The 23,061-nt window shown below is 35.6% G+C and overlaps 1 protein-coding gene across 17 annotated transcripts in view; it reads left to right on the top strand.

Moving 5' to 3' along the window:
* PPIP5K2 (diphosphoinositol pentakisphosphate kinase 2) overlaps positions 1-23,061 on the top strand; it is a 143,640-nt gene that overhangs the window by 89,677 nt on the left and 30,902 nt on the right. For all 17 annotated transcript variants that reach the window (XR_006354154.1, XR_006354151.1, XM_043977058.1 and 14 more), the window contains exons 17-23: positions 330-512; positions 937-1,078; positions 3,436-3,659; positions 9,150-9,277; positions 11,723-11,837; positions 14,725-14,832; positions 14,931-15,047. Coding sequence is in view for 15 of the 17 variants with exons in the window: in XM_043977058.1 (XP_043832993.1) it covers positions 330-512; positions 937-1,078; positions 3,436-3,659; positions 9,150-9,277; positions 11,723-11,837; positions 14,725-14,832; positions 14,931-15,047 (1,017 nt within the window). In the remaining 2 variants the exon portion in view is untranslated. The remainder of the gene's footprint in view (positions 1-329; positions 513-936; positions 1,079-3,435; positions 3,660-9,149; positions 9,278-11,722; positions 11,838-14,724; positions 14,833-14,930; positions 15,048-23,061) is intronic.

Raw genomic sequence — 23,061 nt, 5'->3', positions numbered from 1 at the left:
GAGCTTTCCCACAGCAAGTCTCCAGTAGGTGGCATCATTCCAATCATTACATATTCCTTCCTTAGCCTTTGCCCTGAGATAATCCCTGATATAAAAAGTTAAGAAAAATTTAATGTTCATGTAAGTATTTTAGAATTTTCAAAATTCAAAACTTTAAACTTGAAAACTTAGGTGATTATAAACTTCTCTAATAACTGAATCCAATCCTCTATAAAATCGTTAGCTTTTATCTCACAAAAATTATTTAGAAGGTGAAAATAAATATCATTGCTCTTTCTATTTCTTTGTATATTAAATACTTTTATCTCTATTGATTTTACTATGTTTAGGGACTTTTGGCTCTAGAAGGTGAGCTTACCCCCATTCTTGTCCAAATGGTAAAAAGTGCAAATATGAATGGACTTTTGGATAGTGACAGTGATTCCCTAAGTAGTTGCCAGCATCGTGTGAAAGCAAGACTTCATGAAATACTTCAGAAAGATAGAGATTTTACTCCTGAAGACTATGAAAAGGTGAGACATTGTGATGTGCTATTCTGTTGGTCAAGATTATTATCAATTGGGAGGATTCAAGAATGGCTGTTTGGAGAAGGTGACCAATGTCTATAGTGTTTTAAAAGATAAAATGATGTAAATTTTAAATAGGTGTGGGTTAAGTGGAATAAATTGTATTTAAGGCCTTAGCAATGTCAGCAAAAGCCTACTGAGCTGAGGAAATGCAGTCATTGACTGTTTCCTTAGTAACTTTTGTTTAGACATCCTATCCATGTTGTGTTTTAACTCAACCTCAGGGAAGTTTGGTGTACTTTGGATACTCTTAACCTTCTTAGTTATATGAATTTTTTGTCATATGCATTCATGTTGACAGTTTTTTGCCCATGCTATTTTTAACAAATGCTTTAGACGGGACTAAATAAAAAACAACTTCATTCTGCAGCTTACTCCATCTGGGAGCATTTCTGTTATGAAATCAATGCAATTAATTAAAAATCCTGTGAAGACCTGTGACAAAGTTTACTCTTTGATTCAGAGCTTAACTTCTCAAATCAGACAAAGAATGGAAGATCCCAAGTCATCAGGTAAGAAATGTGTTTCAAAATACCTGCATTTGCCCTTGAACTTAAGACATGTATTCATTATATAACTTTCATAAGTCTATTTTAATTTGATTTAACAAACATCCTTATCTTTAGTAATTTACAAATCTGCAATCCTTCTAAATACTAATTGCATTGTAATATAAAGCGTATGTACAAGAAATACAGCCAAACTGGATTTGCTTTTTTAAGAGCACCTGACTGGAAACCAGAAGATTTGACTTCTGGTCCCAGCTCAGCTCTGCCACTTAACTATTTGACCTTGAGCAAATAACTTCATTTGTTCTCAATTTTATCATAAATAACATTAGAAGAGAACAGCATAGTACAGTGATGAGAGCACCGTAGTCAAAAGATCTGTATTCTAATTGTAACTGGGCTACTTGTAACCTGTGTGATCTCTTTGGGCCTCAGTTTTTCATGTTAAAAAATGAGAAGTTAGACTACATGTTCTCCAAGATCCTTTCCATAATTCTATGGTGGGTGGTGGTGGTGGGTGGCAATGATAGCTAGCATTTATATAATGGAGTGTATGGGTGGTCAGAGAAGATGAAAGGCGCTTTCTACCTTTGATGTTCACTTAGCACCCACTTCTCACCTATGGCTCCAAGAAGCTTTAACATGCAGCCATGAAGATGGCAGAAGCAGACTCGGTGGAGCATCTAGGAGTGGGTAGATATAAAAAAATATATTAAAAAATGCCAAGGTTGTTCACTGCATCCTGAGCCATAAAAAAACATATAAAAAAATGCCAAGGTCGTTCACTGCATCCTGAGCCATTGCCTGTCATTTTGACTTTTTTGTCTTACCACTGGATTTTGATGACTCTGGAAGAAAGGAGACTGACAACTTCTTGTAACTCTGCCTTACTTAAATCCAAATTATGCATGAATCAAAAGACATCACATATATACCATTTTAATGGCTCTTTAAGGTTTGCAAAACATTTTATAAATGTTATGTTCTTTGGTACTGAAAGCTTTTAGCTGCCTTGCCAATCTGTAAACTCCTGGCAGGAGCTTCCATTCTGTAAGGGGGGTTTTAAAATCCCCCAGGTTCATTAAGCCCCATGTGGGCCAATCTATAAGGGCCTGACACCCCTTCCCAACTACTTCTCCCAGACTAACAAGAAACGAGATTTTAAAAGCCTTCTTTCAATAAAAGCAAAAAACAGGGTTTATTGATAAGAATAAACTTAGAGATAAATGTAGAAATAAGGACAAAGAAAAGCAAGAAATACGACCTGTGAACTTGATACACCAGACTTGGCCGCTGCCCCCACCCCCCACCCCCCCCCTTGCTGCTTATCCTGTAGCCACCGCCTGCCCTTCTTCTAATCTCCTCTTGTCGCTCACCTCTCGTCTATCCTCTACCATTACCCGGTAGCTCCCCTCTTGTTTGCCATCTCTTTTCTACCTTCTCTGATGTCTCTTCTACATCTCCCTGCGTTTCCTTCACTACCCCCGCTCCCCTTAAAAAAACCTTCTCTCTCAGAAACCTCAGGCCGACCACCCACACACACCCCAGGCTAATTCATTGGCACCTCTAGGGGCCACATCCAAGGCTGGCTGAAGCACGGAGTTTCCATGCGCATCCTCACTTGGCAAAGCGAGCCAGCGCTCAGGTTTTCCTTGCATACCCCCAGCTGGGTGGAGGGACTCAGGGTGTGCCCAGGTTTTCCATAACACACCAGAGGCTTGTGTGGTGCCTGGGGTGGGGGTGGGGGGGCAGGTGGAGGGAGCCATGCTGGGCGTGGCGCACCCATGGCTTTCTAATTTTAGCCAAAAATGGGGGTCCCCAAATCAATTCTTACAGTACTCATAACAACTCTGGGAGGTAGGTGCTGTTATTATCCCCATTTTACAGATGAAGAAATAAGGCAGGCAAAGGTTAAATAATTGGCCCATAGCTTATAAGTGATTGGGGCCAAATTTGACCTCAAATCTGCCTTACTTCACTTCTAACACTTTACAGATTAGGTAGTACAGTAGATAGTTAGCTGGATGATCCCTGAAGTCCCTTTTGACTGTATCTATTCAAACCTTGTTTGATTAAGTGAATCTGAAGAAAATAATACTTTACAAGCAAAATTAAAAATTAGTTTTGTTTTACTAAAGATAATATATGTAAACAGTTCTTAACAAACCAATTCATAATGAAATATTTTAATTTGCACATATAAGAAATACATTTAATTTTTTTAATTGATAGTAACAGTAATTTCCTAATTTCTTAGATTTGTAGACTAATTTTTAAATCACTAAAATGTATGTTAATTAGCCTGATGTTTTTAAACTTTGGAATATTGAAATGTTTGACAACTTATTTCCTTGTTTTAGACATCCAACTTTATCACAGTGAAACCTTAGAACTAATGCTACGTCGATGGTCCAAGTTGGAAAAGGACTTTAAAACCAAGAATGGAAAATATGACATCAGTAAAATCCCTGACATATATGATTGTATCAAATATGATGTTCAGCATAATGGCTCCTTGAAATTAGAAGATACAATGGATTTGTACAGACTTTCAAAGGCATTAGCAGATATTGTTATCCCTCAGGTAAGTACTGAAATGTAAGAATCACTTTTTAGATAAATGGCATTTTATTAGGTAGATTTTTCAGTTTAATTAAATATTTTTCTGTGTCCAGTGTCATCATTAAAGTGATGAAGCAAAATAAGTAGAGCTAAGTAGATATTATAAAATTGTAACCACAACTTAAATAAAATAAATAATTGACATGGGTGTTTTTTGTTTTTTAGTGAGGCAGTTAGGGTTAAGTGACTTGCCCAGGGTCACACAGCTAGTAAGTGTTAAGTGTCTGAGGCCGGATTTGAACTCAGGTACTCCTGACTCCAGGGCCAGTGCCCTATTCACTGTGCCACCTAGCTGCCCCTGTGGTTTTTAATTAAATTCTAATTCTGAACGTTTTTGTTTCATGTTAGCTAAATAGTGTGAATAAGTAAAAAAAAGTTATTTTTAGAAAGTAGATAGTATATTAATAAGCATAATGACTAAAGAGCACTGTATAACAGCACTCAAATAGTCAGGTTTCTGCTATGTGCCCAGTACTTAAGCAGTCCAAAGCAAATTCTCATATTATCCAACCACATGATTAGTTTACCAACTCTTTAATTTTGTATTCCAAGTACTCTAGTTTTAGAATTTATTTCTAGAGTTTAATATATATTGGAAATAACCTGCAACAATTTCTATATTTGTTTTATCAAACAAATGACTATTTTAAAAATAATTACCTTGTTATTTTATATTTAAAAGAACAATTAAGTGATATTTTTATGTTCAAAAGACAGAAAAGGTATTTTTACACGAAACCAATAAATTCCTATTGCAAACATTTTGCATTTTTAAAGGCATATGACAATTTTAAAAAGTATCCTGTTTGTTCATGTCTCCATCTCAGACTTTTTCTATTCTGTACTGTATTTTTTTTATAATACTCCAATGATCTTTTCTTTCTCTTCACTATGACTCATTACTCTCTTCCCCCACCAAATTTTTTTTTTTTAAACCTCCTTTGTGACAAATAGGTATAGTCAGGAAAAACAAATCTACCTGATGGCCATATCCAAAAAATGTTTATTTCATTCTCCATCTCATATCCATCAGTTATATCAAGAGGTGGATAGCATGTTTCATCAATGTCCTTTAGAGTTGGTTATTTACTTTGATCAGAATTTTTAAGTCTTTCAAAGAGTTTTTCTTTGAAGTGTTGTAGCGATTGTTTAAATTGTTCTTCTGGGTTTGCCTGTTTCAGTCCACATTAATTTCTGTAAATTTTCCCATGTTTTTTTAATCCATCCTTCTTGCCATTTCTTACAACACAGTAATATAGGATTGTTGCCAAAGAATTCAAATAAAATGTATCTGTGTATCCTCGAAACCCACCTAACTGAAACCTCCATTAATAGTTCAAATCCTGGCTTGGACAGTCAGCAGCTGTGTGATCATGGGCCAGTCATTTAACTTCTATGAGTTTCTTGTTAAAGTTTGATTTTTGTCACTGTAAGGGGCTAAAATTCTAGCTATGACATCTAAAATCTAATGAGTGGTCACTTTAAATTAGAAGCTTTAGCAAGGGTTTAGACTTTTAACTATTTATTAAAAGTGCGTCAGGGGGAGCAGCTAGGTGGCGCAGTGGATAAAGCACCAGCCCCTGAATTCAGGAGTACCTGAGTTCAAATCCAGCTTCAGACACTTGACACTTACTAGCTGTGTGATCCTGGGCAAGTTACTTAACCCCCATTGCCCCGCAAAAAAAAAAAACAAAACCAAAACAAAAGTGCATCAGGGGGCAGCTAGGTGGCACAGTGGATAGAGTACTGGCCCTGGATTCAGGAAGACCTGAGTTCAAATTCAGCCTCAGACACTTGACACTAGCTGTGTAACCCTGGCCAAGTCACTTAGCCCTTATTGCCCCGCCCCCACACCACCCCCCCTAAAAGTGCATCAGAAGTTGGTGAAGAGAGAGAGATGTAAAAATCTAACTGTTTCTAACTATCTAATAGACTTCAGCATCTAACCCCCCCCCCCAAGCCGAGGTCAGGAACCCCCCCCCCAAAAAAAAAACAACGCTTCAGCAGCTACTCCCAGAACCTCTTGTGAAATAGGGAAAAAGGCCATCCACACACACAACTCCAAGCTAATTGGCTAGTAACTTTGATTGAAAGGACCTACGAGCAAACATCACTTCCTAACACTGAACTGACCTTCAAAACCCCAGAAAAGATCACTTCCAGACACTAAAATCACATGGTTTGTAAATCACATGCCTTCTCCTCATGGCGAAGCTTCCCTGCAATATCTCTCCAGCAGGGGGTGTCATTCCAATCCTCACATCACCCGGATTGAACATTAGCATTATGTTCCTAATCTGGATTCACATATTGGTCCACTCCTTAATAATATTTGTATTAGATTTTTTTAAGAGTTTTTATTTTAGAATTAATTTTGAACATTCTAGCTAACTATTCATCTATCTAGACTGTGGTGTCTTGGGACAGATGGAGCACTTTTATATTACATCTATGCTCTCTTACCTGGTTCCATCTTTCTGTTTCCAAATTCTAAGTTAACTCTACAAATTGTGGTCTCCCTAGCACATTTCCCCAGGAATCCTAAACTTTGTATTTTAGAGAATCAAAAGGAAGGACAAACTTCTCACCTTTGTTTGCAGATTAGCTTTTGAATGCAGATTCCTACAAAAGTGAAGGTGTCCTTGACAATCATCTACTAGATGATACTTGCTGTATTTCAACCCTTTGTACCTTTTCCCACTGATAGCCTTCTGATGCCATCCCTCTTTGGGTCTGTTTTGTCTAGACCTACTCTTTACCTTATTCTTTTGGGGGCCCAGAGGAAAATTTGTAAAAGGGAGCAGGGAATAGGACCACTGTTCATGATGGATGGAATAATGTTAAGATGACAGAACCATTTACATCCCTTTTTTACTATGAATTTCATTGCCTAGTAAAATTACTAAGCAAGATAGGACAAAATTGACAGGAATTACTACTAGAAATAGGTAGGGACGAGTCTTTCACGGTTATTTGTATCTTTTGTCCAGGATACCTGAAGGCCTGTTTTGTTTTTGTTAGGTCAGCAAATAGCTACCCTGTTAGTCCTTAGCAGAGAGAAAAGAAAACAGAACTAGACGTATAATGAATGGAAATTACAAAGGATTTTTGACCAATCATTACAGAGTGCTACATGAATATTTCTTAAAGGAGAATGAGAAATGGCTAGGCAGGTAGGACTAGAACAGAAAGAGCATAGTGTCACAAAAGCACAGTTAAGAGCGTTTAGGAAGGGGTTATTATCAAATGGTGCAGAGAAGCCAAAAAGAATACAATTTGATGGCTAAACAAGTTGTGGTATATGAATGTAATGGAATACTATTGTGCTGTAAGAAATGATAAGCAGATGGATTTCAGAAAAACCTGGAAAGACTTACATGAATTGATGCTGAGTGAAATGAGCAGAACCAAGAGACCATTGTACACATTGTCAACAATATTGTGTGATGATTAACTGTGATAGACTTAACTCTTCTCAGCAATACAGTGATCCAAGACAATGCCAAAAGACTCATGGTGGAAAATGCTCTCCATATTCAGAAAAACAACTATGGAGTCTGAATGCAGATTGAAGCATACTATTTTCACTTTTCTGTTGCTTTTATTCTTTCTTGTGTTTTTTTACCTTTTGTTCTGATTTTTCTCTTACAACATGACTAAGGTGGAAATATGTTTAACATGATTGTAATGTATAACCTATATCATGCATTTTGGCTTTGAGAAGGGAGGGTGGGAAAAATTTGGAACTCAAAAAAAGTATCTTTACATATAATTTGGAAAAAAAATTTTAATTAAATTAAATTTTTAAAAAAGAATGAGATTTGAAAATATGTCATTGGTTCAATTATCCCATCTATTAGATGGTTCCCATTTCTATTTATCTACCCTCAGGTTCTTTACAAAGCCCTGGTATGGCTTGAGCAAAGTACTTGTTTGACATTACTTTGTCCAAAATGAAATTCATTGGGGGGCAGCTAGGTGGTGCAGTGGATAAAGCACCAGTCCTGGATTCAGGAGGACCTGAGTTCAAATCCGGCCTCAGACACTTGACACTTAGTAGCTGTGTGACCCTGGGCACTTAACCCTCATTACCCCATTAAAAAAAAAAGAAAAAAATTCATTGTATTATCTCTTTAATCAACCCTTCCTCTTTGCTCTAAAATACCATCATTTTTCTGGGCAACCTTACTTAAAACCTTAGAGTCATCCCCAATTCTCTTTCTCAATCCCTCATCAGATCAATTGTTAAATCTTGTTAATTTTATTTCCATGACATATTATACTTACTACTACCTTTGTAGGATGGAAAAAATATAGCACTAAAATAACTTGCTCATAATTTATATGTGTATATTCTCATTCTCTATATGGATAGTGGAGTCTCTTCTCTCCATTCATATGAGTGTAACCATGGTTTGGTTTCTCATTCCTGGGCTACTGCAACAGTCTCCTGATTAGGCTTCCAGCTTCTCTCCTTCTTCAGCCACTCAACTATCAAAATAGTCTTACTAAAGCACAAGTCATCTTCCCTGCTCAAGAAGTTTCAGTGTCTTTAAGATAAAGTACAAATTCTTCTACCTTGGCCCTTAATGCCTCTTACAGCCTGGATCTAGTATCCTTTCCAAGGCTTAGTTCATATAACTTTACTTTACATAGTCATATAGTCTGGCCAAATTGGCCTGTTTGCTGTTCTTTGAATTTGGTGTTGTATTTCCGGTCTGGTTTTGTGAAATCTGTGCCTGACTTAAACTCCTTCCTTACTCCGCTCCTTGCCTCTTAGAATCCCTAGCTTTCTTCAAGGCTTAACTCACATTCTGCCTTTCCTATCAATTTATTTTCTATTAATTTTCTATTCTATCTGTACTGATCTTTTTTTAATATTGTTTTACCTACAAATGCTCTGTCTCCCTTTGAGCTTAAGTACAAGAATTTAAATCATTTTTATTAAAATGCTTAGATTGGAGACATTTTTCAAAATTTTAATAAACAAATGGAAAAATTAATCCTGTTTATGTTAAGAGAGTCCTTGAAAAAAATCCATGCTGTTTTCATTTACTCATTCATAGTCCTGCAGGCATCAAGGTAATTAATATAAACATTTATCTTACCTGTTTTTGTTTTAAAAAAGAATATTTAGGTTTGCTTTTTAAATTTAGGAAGCAAGAACTGGTAGAAAAAATAATGTGAAATGAAACAAACTGTAAATTTAAGTGAAGTCAACTACTCTCCATGCATAAATATTATTTATAGTTTTTTAAACAGAAATTATACTAAATAATTAGAAAACATTTGTAGGTACATAAGTTGAACTTAGGAATGGCCTCATGCTCATACATTAACAATTAAATCTTCCTGGTAATAATATTTTTTTCTGTCATCAATGTCTTTCTTAGTGATGTTGAAAATGTCATATTTCTCATATTTCATACTGTTATATTTTCCTTCTCTTCAGGAATATGGCATATCTAAAGTTGAAAAACTGGAGATTGCCAAAGGCTACTGCACTCCTTTGGTTAAGAAAATTCGATCAGACCTCCAGAGAACACAAGATGATGACACTGTAAATAAGCTCCATCCTTTGTAAGAGACATTTTAAAAATTAGCTGTAACATATATATGCTTGTGTGTGTGATATATGTACAAAACTCATTAACTCTAATTTAGCTATTAGGATGAATGTAGAGGTTTCAGAATATTGTATGTTGAAACTATTCTGATCTAAAATTTCAGGAATACAGTATATAAAATAAACTGTTATTTGGTATGTTGAAAGATTAAGAAATTCTAAATTTTCAGGAATTATAGGTGGTAGTCAACTGAAACTCTTTTTGTCTCAGGCCTGAAGGAGAACTTTGATGAGACAATAGAATATAGCCACATTTTACCAAGCTAAATCAAATCACCAAACATTTAATGTCAAGCATTAAGTACCTGCTTTATCTCAGGCACTGTGACAAGCAAAGAAAAGTAAAAATAGCCCCTACTATCAAGAAGCTTACAATTTCATTATTGAGAGAAGATACAAATAGCTATATACAAACAAGATATATACAGAATAAGAGATGTGAGGGGACACCTCAACTCACCCTTTTGGGGAAGTAGGGAGGCCATAGGTATTACAAATTTCACAGTTTGGGAGTTTTTCATTGTATTAATTGGTGGTGCCTCACCAAAAAAAAAAAAAAAGAAATACTATTTAGGTTTTTTGGAGTTTGGGTTTTTGGTTTTTTGTGGTTTTTTTTTTTTGGTGAGGCAATTGGAGTTAAGTGACTTGCCTAGGGTCACACAGATAGTAAGTGTAAAGTGTCTGAGGCCAGATTTAAACTCAGGTTCTCCTGAATCCAGGGCTTGTGCTCTATCCACTGTGCCACCTAGCTGCCCCAAGAAATGCTATTTGTTATGTGAGATGGCTCTGTGGGAAGGGGAGAAATTATGAAGATAGAATAAACAGAAGATATCAGTAAAAACTTGTTAAAATACAGAAATAAAATTTATAGAATAAATGTAAAAAATTCAAATATACAGAAAAATATAAACAGAATAAAGTGGAGATAATCAACAGTAGGAAGGCACTACCATTAAAGGAGATGGGGAAAAGCTTCTTGCAGAAGGTAGGATTTTAGCTGACATTTGAAGGAAGCCAGGAGAGGCTGTGGGGAGAAGGGAAAGAATTCCAGGTATGGGGTGGGGAGGGTGGGGGAGGAGGGGGTGCTCAGTCAATGAACATGTATAGTCAGGAGATATGGAGCAACTTCTGGGAGGAATATCAAAGAGGACAGTGTTGCTAGATAGTTAACCACCTAGAGGGGAGCAAGGTATAAGATGATTGGAAAGGTAGGATAAGGTGGGTTATTAAGGGCCTTAAAAATCAAACAGGATTTTTATTTGATCCTAGAGGAAATAGAGTCACTGGAATTCATTGAATAGGTTGAGGTGACATGATCATATCTGCATTCTAGGAAAATCAGTTTGACCAGTAAATGGTGAGTAGGAAGAGACTTGAGGCAAAGACACTAATCAGAAGGCTGTTGTAGTAGTCCAGGCATGGGGTGATGAGAGCCTGTACCCAGTCACTGGCAGAATCAGAGGAGAGAAGAAGCCATATAGGAAAGATGTTATGAAGACACAAATCACTAGGACTGGACAACAGATTGACTATAGGAAGTGAGAATGACTAAGTGAAGATGACACTTAAGTTGCAAGCTTTCTGGGTGACTTAGGAGGAAGGTGATACCCTCTACAATAATAGGAAAGTTGGGAAGAGAGAGGTTTGTTGGGGAGGGATGAGTTCAGTTTTGGATATGTTGAAATTTAAGACACATATGGGATATCCAGTTCAAGATATTCAAAAGGCAACTGGAAATTCAAGACGAAGTTAAAAAAGAGGTTAGGATTGGACAGGCAGATAGATGGTAGTTGAATCTTGGCAGCTGATAAGATAAACGAGTGATGTAAGGAAGAAGAGAAAAAGGGCCACTATAGAGCCTTCTGGAACTCCTGTGGGTAGCAAGTGTAACCTAAATGAAGATATAACAAAGAAGACTTGAGAAGGAGAGGTCTGATGGGTAGGAGGAAAACTGGATAAGAGAAATGTCATGAAAACCTAGAGATTAGAGAGTATCAAGGACCAGCTAAGTGGCACCTGGCCTTCTATAAAAATTATTTCTGGTCTTTTCCTTTGGGCTCAGAGTACCTTATTTCATGAGCCCCAGCTATTGTCTGGTAAACCTTAACTGGTGGTAACCCTACTTAGCTCTTTTTCAACATATTTCAGTAAAATAATACTTTTGAAATAGCTTTCTACTCCCATTTGTGCTTAGTTTTGGTTTTGTCTTGCTCTCTAGAATGAAGATTTGAGCTACAGAAATGATTGTATAACAATTCAAAAGACTTTCTGATTAGCATATTGTCAGATATTTGTTTTTATATTATTTTTAAAATTATATTTCTCATAAAATCTTTCTTTTTGTAAAGTATATTATGACTTTGTTAGATCTTTAAAACACTCTTTGCTTCCAACTTCAGGTATTCCAGAGGTGTTATGTCTCCTGAACGTCATGTCCGTACTAGATTATATTTCACCAGTGAAAGTCATGTACACTCTTTACTATCCATCCTTCGTTATGGTGCCTTATGTGACGTAAGTTTAATTACTAGTATGTTCCATTCTGTTTTATAGAAATAATGCCCAGAACAGTTAATTTTGATATTTTAGTTGCCAAATACACATTTTTCTCAGCTAAGATTTTTCCATATCCTTACGTGCAGAATTTTTTTCACTGTCAAAGTCTTTTTTAAAAAAATAATGGACTTGAAGTTTAAGACTTGTATTCAAGTTTCAGATCTCTAACACTAGACAGTGTGATCATCTAATAAAAATTAATTAAGTGCCTATTGAATACCAGTCCTGTGCTGAGCACTGGGAATAAAAAGAAAGGAAAACAACAGTCCTTACTGCCTAGGATGTCATAATGTGATGGGGAAGACAGTATGCAAACAAATATGTACAAACCAGATCTATAAAAGAGTGTATTTAATCAGTAGAAGGAAGACATTAATTAAGGGGACATCAGGGAAGTATTCCTGTAGAAAATTTAGCTAGGATTTTAAAGAAACCAGAATTCAGTTAGTTGAAATGCCTGAAGTTGGAAGATGAAGCCAGGAAGACTGTTGTGACTAGATAGAAGAGTGAGGGAAGGGGAAAGCTGAACAGGACTGTAAAGGTATGTGGTATAAGCAGACTAGAAAGGAAGGCTATGAAAGGTTATGAAAGTCCTTAAATGCCAAATAGAAAATTGCATGTTTGATCATGGAAAAGATAGGGAGTCATTGGAATTTGTCGAGTAGGGGGATTACTTAACCTCTTTGATTCTCAGTTTTCTCATTTCTAATCCAAAACAATTAAGCATTTATTAAGTAATTGCCAGGCACTGGAAATTGAGAATAATAATAATTGCATTCATAGCACTATTGTGAGGTTAAAAGCTTTCTATAAACAAAAGTGCTTATAATTGTGAATTATCTAAAATCTAATGCAATTTTCCACTATAATTGTTCAACAAACAAGATTATCTCCTAAAATATCTTAAAATGCGTGAAATCATTAAATAATCACTTTTTCTCATTGTTATTTGTTTTATACTTGTGTATAAATAAATATATATGTGCATATATACATATATGGACACACATCTGTGTGTTTTTATATTTATATATTTAATGCTGAAGCGTGGGAATCTGTAATAAAAGTGTGGAGACTTTTCAATTAGAATCATCTCCATTCATACTCCATCCTTTTATTTTTACTCTCAAGGCATAGTGATGCCTTGATTTCAGTGTTTCCCTAGGGCTAGTTTCCCTTTTCTTCTCCCTGTGCATATGTGCTACTCCTGAAGGTAACAGGACAAGGAACATTGTCTCTTAATTTCCACAGTAAAAGCACAATGGAATACGTGTTCCATGCACTGACCCCATGGAACATCTTCTCATCTGCTGGGTCTCACTTCTTCCCACATATGATATACCTATAGCCTCCTAAGAAGAGAGAAGATGGATATTCAACAGGAAGATAAAATATCAGAACTTTAAGGGGAAACCAATGGATCCTTTTAGAAAATGAATAAACAATGCCTCATTTCTCTGTCTTTATAACCATGGATTTTTAAATTCCAGCTCTGCACTTGCTACCAGTGGGATCTTGAGGGAGTTATTTTAACCTCCTTCAACTTTAGTTTCTCCATTGGTAAAATAAAAGGGTTAAACTTAATGACCTCTAGGGTCTTTTCCAGCTCTGAATATGTTATCCTATATTAGATTTTCTTGAAAACAAGACACATAGCATAACAAACTTCAAACTAAGAAAACAAAACTTCTCTGAAGCTACAAGGTAAATATATAGCAAAATATGATTTGAAGAAATTATTTTCAGACAGCTTTATAGAGATATATATGTATAAGTTATATTACATATTTTCTAAACACATACATTTGTACATGTACAAATATGTACATATGTATAATTGAAAGCCAACATGGCATAGTGCATAGGTAACTGGCCTCAAAGACGGGAAGACTTGGGGTTCTAGTCCTACATATTGGCTGTGTAATCCTGGGGGAGTCACCCTTCTCAAGTACTCTAGCCAACTGGAATACTCTTTAAATTGCAGAGGAAGTGCTAACCTGAATTGGTAGGGAGAGTTTCCTCATCTGGGGGTTCCCTAAAATAATAAAATCACAGGTCTAGGTACTTATCCCTATATACAAAGTAGACAAGTCTTTTAACCTCTCATTGCCCTAAATGATTTTTTTAAGATTATAAATTACAAATGAGAGTTGTTGATCTGCTTTTGTGGGAGGAATTACTATACCATGAATTCCTCAAAAGGATGAATCTAGACTGCTTTCCCCCCATCCCCCAGGCCCACCCAAAAAAGCATTTATTGTATTTGGGGTGTATAATACTCTATTAGATGCTTTGGGATTTTCATAGTCATAATGGGACCATCTCTGCCTTTAGATTTTACATAATCAGTAATATATTACTTTTTTAAAAAAAGATCATTTACATTGTTTATATCATCCTGATACATAAGAATACCAATTGTGGTAACAATTGTTATAGCTTTTAGATAATTTTTCAAATGTTGAATATAAACAAAAAAAATTGAGATGTTTAATAATACATGTGTATTTTATGCTGTGGGGGCATGACGTGCTCTTGGTTATATTACTAGTAAATGTCACAGGCAGGATTGAACCCAAGCCTTCCAGATTCAAAATCCAATGTTCTATCCACTAAGCCATGATGCTGTTCGTATTTTACATAAACAGGAATAAATAAGACTATATAGCCTATTGTTGGTGACATTATAATGAGTTATACTGAAAATGGTGGGCTTTTAAAATAAACATTAATGGTCTCTCCATTTTGTCTCTCAGAATTAAGAAAAATACTGAAAAATAAAATGACCATTTAAAACCTGTAATGTAATAAACTAGAAATGGTGTGACATGTAACTTTTGTTTAGGAATCAAAAGATGATCAGTGGAGACGTGCTATGGATTATCTAAATGTTGTCAATGAACTTAATTACATGACTCAGATTGTTATCATGCTCTATGAGGATCCAAACAAGGTAACTTAATTTGGTTATTATGTTCTGTATTTTCTTTTTCAAAATAAATAGCTCTAAATCCTTCATTTTGAGAGAGAACATTTTCTCACCTTTCTCAGGATCTGTCCTCCGAAGAGCGTTTTCATGTTGAGCTACACTTTAGCCCAGGAGCCAAAGGCTGTGAAGAAGACAAAAATTTACCATCTGGGTATGGTTATAGACCTGCTTCAAGAGAGGTAAATTTTTTGAAGCCCTATGTATGTACAAGATTTTATTGTGGTAGTTTCCCCTAATCCTTTCTTGCTTGTTTGCTTGTTTGTTTAATGACTAGATACTTTTAAAAGTTTGACTTTGGTTAGCAAGGGAAATATTATATCTTCATGAAGATTAAAACACTTTTAAGATTCAGAATCTGTTCGGTATGTTTTCTTAATGTACTGTGTTTATAGCTGATATACAATTTGTTATATTTAAAAAGAGATTAGGTCTGCTGTCCCATGTATTTTGAAAAACTAGTCATTGAATATTTTACAGTATTGAAAACATTTAGATTTCTGATTTGATCATTAAGATGCTTTGACTCAGTAGGTTTTATATATTCTTTTCTTTTTGTTTTTGTTGTGTTTTTTTTGTGGGGCAATGCAGGTTAAGTTACTTGCCCAGGGTCACAGGTTTTATATATTCATTCTCCCATTGTATGCATGTAAAAAGACAGTATCAAAAGTATAACTTGGGAGCAAAAGAGGTTAAATGCCTCAGGGGAATCATTAAAGCAGAATATCACAGGTGGACCTTGTTCCAAGGTTTTCCAGAATCCAAGGCCATGCATAAAACTAAATTTTAGAACAATTGTTAGTTAATAGCTATGGGATAATTTTTCAAATGTTTTATATAAATAAGAAAGGCTTGATATGTAATATTACATTATCTAAAGGGAGTTTTCTTCCCTTGCAAGCTCCCTCTACTAATAAAATCATAGACCTGGATAAACAAAAGAAAACTATTAAACACTTGACCTAGGCCACCAAATGAAAATCAATTAATAAAAATAAGTTATTACATACAACGAATGAAATTATTCTTGAGTATGGACAACTCTTTGAAAATGAGTTTTGAAAGCAGTGTCCTGTGTTCTAAAGCAGTATATTATATATTATTACACAGATAACCTAAAGGAACTAATATAGGTCCTCCAAGGACAGAAAAGTTGTCCATCAGCTGTTAAATATATCTTTGTTTCTTGAAGTATTTGGAAGACTTTTATCTCTAACACAGACTTTTCGAGTCATTAGATCCTGTCTATCCTTGGTTTTAAACATATGAAGTCATGCAAAACATTTCTGCATTAGCTATGTTTCAGGTTTTTAAAAAAATGCTTCAGTCTGCATTCTTAGAGTACATCAATTCTCTATGTGGAGGTGGGTAGCATTTTGTATTGTGAGTTGTTTGGAATTCCATGGATCAGTACATTGGTCACAGTTACTGTCTTTCACAGTGAATTTTCTTTACAAAATTATTGTTCTTTTTAATTTTCTTTTTTTGGGGGGGGGGGGGGACAGTGAGGGTTAATGGACTTGCCCAGGTTTACACAGCTAGTAAGTGTCAAATGTCTGAGGTCAGATTTGAACTGAGGTCCTCCGTAATCCAGGGCTGGTGCTTTCTCCACTGCACCACCTAGCTGCCCCCCAGCAACATTATTGTTCTGATGAATAGAGCTCTCAGTTCTGCTCACTTCATTATGTATCAATTCATATAAGTCTTTCCAGGTTTCTCTAAGACCATCCTGTTAATCATTTCTTAGAGCATAACAGTATTCCATTACATGAGTATATACCATAACTTGTTCATCTATTTTCCCAATTTATGGAAATTCCCTCATTTTCTTATTCTTTGTCACCACAAAAAAGAATATTGTGGCATATCTGGGTCCTTTTCCTTTTTCTTTGCTCTCCTTAGGGTTATGACCAGGAATGCTGAGTCAAAGGGTATGCAGAGTTTCATAACCCATTGGGCATATTTCCAAATTGTTCTACAGAATGGTTGGACAAGTTCACAGTCTCATGAATAGTGCATTGATATACCTATTTTCCCACATGCTCTAGCATTTGCCATTTTCCTTTTCTGGAATGCTGGCCTTTTATGTCTAAATCCTGTACAAATTTTTATTTCCTTGTTAAACCACATTACACATTAATCTATTCTTGTTTCCAGCTACTATGATTTTCCAGCAGTTTTTGTCATATAGTAAGTTCCTATCCCAATAATTGGGTTCTTTGGGTTTATCAACTATTAGGTTACTGTGCTTATTTGCATAGTGTTCCTAATCTGTTCCATTGATCAATCATTCAAATTCTTATCTAGTACCAAATCGCTTTAATGGTTACTGCTTTGTAATATAGTTTGAGCTCTAGTATGGCTAGGCCTTCTTCCTTCACAATTTTTTTTCATTGATTCCCTTGATATTTTTTATCAAAAAAAAATGTTTATTTTTTTCTAACTCTATAAAGGAATTCTTTAGTAGTTTGGCATGGCACTAATAAGTAAATTAAGTAGGACGAGCTGGAAACCAAAAGGGGAAAACACTAGGATGTGGAAGTCCTGGTCGTGAGCACAGAACTTCCCCAGAACACCATCCCTGTGAGACCTCTGAAGAGGAACTGAAGCAGGCCCGCGACCTTTTGACACAGGAGATGGGAGTGGTCAAGCAAGGAATGGGCCACGGCAAGCTGTCCCATGAAGCTAATGCCCAGGTGTGGCAAGAATGTTAGTCAAGTGTTATATCTCCCTGGGCAGAGCCGATACACATGAGCCGAATTGGTGAGCACAGAGGACAGGATTGAATCGCTTGAAAAGAGACTTGAGATCACTAAGGCTCACATGACCACAGAAGCCAAGAGAGCTGCAAACCTGGAAAGGAAGATGAAGATTTTACTTGGTGGCTACCAGTCTCGAGCCATGGGACTCATCAAACAATTGGATCATTTATGGGACCACGTCGAGCAGGCTCACTTGGAGCTTGGTACTTTGGAGGAGCTCAAGAAACATGAGGATTCAGCATTTCCCAGGAGGTTGGAAGGTCTACAAGGAGAAGTCCAGTGGCAGCAGCAAAGAGAAAAGAAACTTCAGCAGAGATATGCAGATTTGCACCTGGACTAAGACTTTACAGTCAAAATACCAAAACCTTGTGTGCATTTAGTTGCAGAAAGAGTCAGGTGCTGCTTCCCATCCCCTGCAGGAAAGAAGCTGATGGATTCTATGGGTAAATTGAATAATTTCTTTTAAATGCTTGCCTTCCAAGGTATGGAACATGATGGTGATGGAATCTAATTATGGTATAAGAAATGACAAGCAGGATGATTTCAGAAAGGTCTGAAATGACTTGTATGAAGTGATGGATAGTGAAGTGAGCAGAACTAAGAAAACATTGTGCACAGAGACAGCAATGTTGTTTGATGAAGAACTGTGAAGGACTTGACTTGCACATTGCAATGATCCCAGACATTCCCACAGGACTATTGATGAAACAGACTATCCACCTCCAAAGACAAGACTGTAAAACAAAGAAAAGAAGGAATAAGTAAATTAAGTTAGGTAGAATAGTTATTTTTATTATATGCACTTAGCTTACCCAAGAGCAATTAATATTTTTCCAATTATTTAGATTTTCATTCATAAGAATGTTTTGTAATTGTGTTTATGTAGTTCCTATGCCTGTCTTAACAGGTAGAAACTCTTGAGTACTCTGTCGAGTTATTTTAAATGGAATTTCTCTATTTCTTTTTGTTTTTTGTTGGTAACATGGGGAAATGCTGTTGATTTCTATGGATTTATTAAATCCTACAACTTTGCTAAGATTAATTGTTCCAACTAGTTTTTTAATCGATTCTCTAAGGTTCTCTAAACAAAACAACATATGCTTATTCCTTCAATTTATTTTGCTTCTCTTATTGCTATAGCTAGCATTTCTAGTACAATATTTAATAATAATGGTGATAATGGAACACTTTGCTTCACCCCTGATCTTATTGGGAAGGCTTTAATTTTATCTCTGTTAAGGGCTAAAATTCTAGCTAGTCTGTCTAAAATATCTAATGAGTGGTTGCCAATAAATTATAAGCTTTAACAAGAGTTAGACTTTTAAGCATTTATTAAGGAGAATAAGAATTTGGTAAAGAGAGAGAGAAAGGCCTAGATCCCTATCTATTAAAGGGAGAGCACATTTCTATCTCCGCTCTCCACCAGAGTCCAGAGGAAAGAGCGCGAGACAGAGCGCTAGTCCCTTCCTTCTTCCTCCCACTACCCAACGTCACTTGCTGATGCCAAAGAAAAGACTCCTGGTCTTGCCCTCAAAGACCTTCGCTTCATGGGCGGAACCCTTCTACAGTAAGTCTCCAGCAGGTGGCGTCATTCCAATCGTTACATCCCCATTATAGATAATGCTTGCTCTTGGTTTTAAATATATACTACTAATCAATTTAAGAAAAGCTCCATTTATCCCTATATTTTCTAGTGATTTATTGTTTGTTTGTTTTAGTGAGGCAATTGGGGTTAAGTGACTTGCCCAGGGTCATACAGCTAGTGAGTGTTAAGTGTCTGAGGCTGGATTTGAACTCAGGTACTCCTGACTCCAGGGCCATGTTCTATCCACTGCACCACCTAGCTGCCCCTTATTTTCTAGTGATTTAATAGGAATGCATGTTGTGTTTTGTCAAAAGCCTTTTCTGCATCTATTGAAATCATCATATTTTTTGGTTGTTTTTGTTATTGACACAGTTTGCTGAAAGTTTTCTTAATATTAAGCCACCCCTCCATTCCTAATATAAATCTAGTCATAGTGTATGATCTCTGTGATATATTGTTGTAATTTCCTTGCTAGTATTTTAATGAAAATTGTGCATCAGTATTCACTAGGGAAATTGGTCTGTAGTTTTCTTTCTCTGTTTTTACTCTCCTCCTCAAAACCATATTTGTGTCATAGAAGGAATTTGCTAGGACTCTTTCTTTAACTTTTTTTCAAATAGTTTATGTAGTATTGCAATTAATTGTTTAGATGCTTGGTAGAATTTACTTGTAAAGCCATTTGGTCCTGGGTTTGTTTTTGTTTTCTTAAGGAGTTCACCCATTTCATTTAGATTGTCAGTTTTATTGGTATATAATTAAGCAAAATTGCTCCTAATAACTGCTTAGTTTCACATTTATTGGTTGTACATTCACCCCTTTTTATTTAAATAGTTTGTATTGGATTTTTCATAAAAACTAGCATCTAGTTTCATTTATTAGGGGTTTTTTTGACTTTCAGTTTTGTTTGTTTGTGTTTGGGGGGGGGACAATGAGGGTTAAGTGACTTGCCCAGGGTCACACAGCTAGTAAGTGTCAAGTGTCTGAGGCTGGATTTGAACTCAGGTCCTCTTGAATCCAGGGCCAGTGCTCTATCCACTGCTCCACCTAGCTGCCCCCCTACTTTCAGTTTTATTAATTTTTCCTTTGACTTTCACAGTTTCTATTTTGGTGTCTAATTGGGGGTTTTAAATTTGTTGTTTTTCTAGGGGGTTTTTTCTAATTCATCCTCAATTCATTCCTTTTCTCTTTTATTGGTGTAAGCATTCATAAATAGCTATTTTCCTCTAAGTACTTCTTTGCATCCCACAAATGTTTATTTTCTCATTGTTATCATTCTCTTTAATGAAATTATTGATTATTTCTATGGTTTGTTCTTTGATTTACTCTTAAGGATTAAGCTTTTTTAGTTCCCAATTAAATTTTAATCTATACATTAAAGGTTTTTATTTAATGTAAATTATAAAAGCAATATTCTTGCTTTTCTGCATTTACTTGTGAGTTTATTGTGACCTAATACATATTTAGTTTTTGTGGAATTGCCTTGCATAGCTAAGAAGTAATTATACTCCTTCCTATTCCCATTTAATATTTTCTAGAGATCTGTCATGGCTAACTTTTCCAAAATTGTATTCATCTTATCTTCTTTCTTTCTTTATATTTAAATTAGATTTATCTATGTCCAAACAGGGCAAATTGTGTTCTCCCACTATTATGGTTTTACTGTTTATTAATTTTTCCTTCCAACAATGTGGATGCTATGTCATTTGGTGCACATATGTTCAGTGTTTATATTAATCATTGCTTATGATACTTTTTAGCATATGTAGTTTCCTTGATTGTCTCATTAATTAGGTCTATTTTTGCTTTTGCTTTTGCTTTAGCTTCAGCTGAAGCACAATGGATTCTTCTCCAGCCCCTTATTTTAACTCTATATGTAACATTCTATTTCAAGTAAACAGACATATTGTTTCTTGAAAACAATATATTGTTTAAGTCTGGTTCCCATTCCATTTTTACATCCTATTCCATTTTATGGGTGAGTGCATCCTATTCACATTCATAGTTATGATTGCTAACTATATATTTCCCTCCATTCTATTCTCTTATATATATCCTTCTCTTTTTTACCCTGTTCCTTTCTCAAGAGTTTATTTTACTTCTGATCACTGCCTTCCTTAGTCTACCATTATTCCTTGGATTAGGTAAGAATAATTTCTGTATCTAGCTCTGTGTGTATATGTATATATTTTTCCCTCCCTGAACTAGATCAGATCAGGGTAAGGTTCAAGTGTTGCCCACTCCCTATCTCCCTTCTCCATTACATAAATCCATTTATATATAAGATAATGTTTTGAAATTATCCCAACTTACTGCAATCACACAAATGCCTTCTAAGTAGCCTCCCTCTAACTTGCCTAGCAATGATCAAGTTCTCTATCATCTTTTCATATAGAAATATAAGCAGTTTAACCTTATTTAGTCCCTTCTGATTTTTTCACTCATGTTTGCCATTTTATACAGAAGTATTGTGTTTGAATGTCAAATTTTCTATTCAACTCTGGCCTTTTCATCAAGAATGCTTAGAAATCTTCTATTGCATTAAATGTCCATTTTATCCCCCTTAGGATTATACTCAGTTTTGCTGGGTAAGTTATTCTTGGTTGTAATCCTAGCACTTTTTGCCCTCCAGAATAGTATATTCTAAGCCCTCTCTATTCCTTAGTGATATCTGCTAAATCTTGTATGATCCTGACTGTGGCTCTGTGATGTTTAAACTACTTTTTTTTTTCCAGCTGCTTATGGTATTTTCTCCTTTCCTAGGAGTGAGTTTTGAATCAGGAGGTGGCTGTTGGATTCTTTCAATTTCTACTTTGCCTTATGGTGTAAAATATCTGAACAACATCTCTGTATTATCTCTTTTTTTCTACATATTTCACATTTTCTTCTTTTTTTCTCAGTCTTTTGATTGTTTCAGTGTTTCTTGATGTTTCATAGAGTGCTTAGCTTCCACTTGACCAATTCTGGTTTAAAGAGATTTTTATTCTTTCAGTATTTTTGTACCTACTTTACCATTTGACCAATTCTGATTTTTAAGGGGTATTTTCTTCAATGATAGCGGGGGGGGGGGTCTCTTGTACCAAGCGTTTAATTCTCTTTCTTATAATTTTCCTACATAACTCTCATTTCTTTTCCTAACTTTTTCCCCTCTTGCTTTTATTTGGTTTTTTTAATCCATTTTAAAAAATCTCTTTCTTTAGCTTTTTTTAGGAATTCTTGCTGGGTTTATGTCCAAACTGAATTTTTTTTGAGGTGCTGCTTGTAGGTGTTTTCAAGTCAATCTCTTCTGAGTTTGTTCTTGGGCTTCCTTGTCACCATGGTAGCTTTTTATGGTCAAGTTCTTATTTTTGTTTGCTCCTTTTTCCAGCCTATTTCTTGACTGTGGACTTTATATTAGAGTTGTACTTTATTCACCTTTGGATAGGGAATGAATGGCCTAATCTTCCATCTTTTTTTGTTCTGCCTCTCCTTACACAGTTCACAGGGGGCCTATAAGTTTTTGGTGTTTCCAACATGGTTTGATCTCAGAAAGGGTCTTTTCACTGCCCTTCTGGTTTATTCTCTGCTCATTATACAAGTAGGGCTTCTACTTTCTTAAGACTCTGATCATTCCTGTCTACCCTGGAATTGTGACCCAGAACTGGCTAATAAGCAACAGAGCTCCTGGATGGCAACTCCCCAAATTAGTGAGGAGTCCCCTGGTATCTACAATAAATATTTTTATAAAACCTTTTCCCACTACATTTAATCTCTTTGTAGTGTATTCCATTCATAATTCAGTTCTTCAATTAGATTGTGTTCCATGTTCTCTTGTTGGAAGATCTTATTGCCAATTAAGGGATGTGGGGTGGG

Source organism: Dromiciops gliroides, chromosome 1 (assembly GCF_019393635.1).
Source record: "Dromiciops gliroides isolate mDroGli1 chromosome 1, mDroGli1.pri, whole genome shotgun sequence".
NCBI lineage: Eukaryota > Metazoa > Chordata > Mammalia > Microbiotheria > Microbiotheriidae > Dromiciops > Dromiciops gliroides.
The sequence above is the reverse complement of the archived record's forward strand: the minus strand, read 5'-3'. Positions and strand labels throughout refer to the sequence as shown.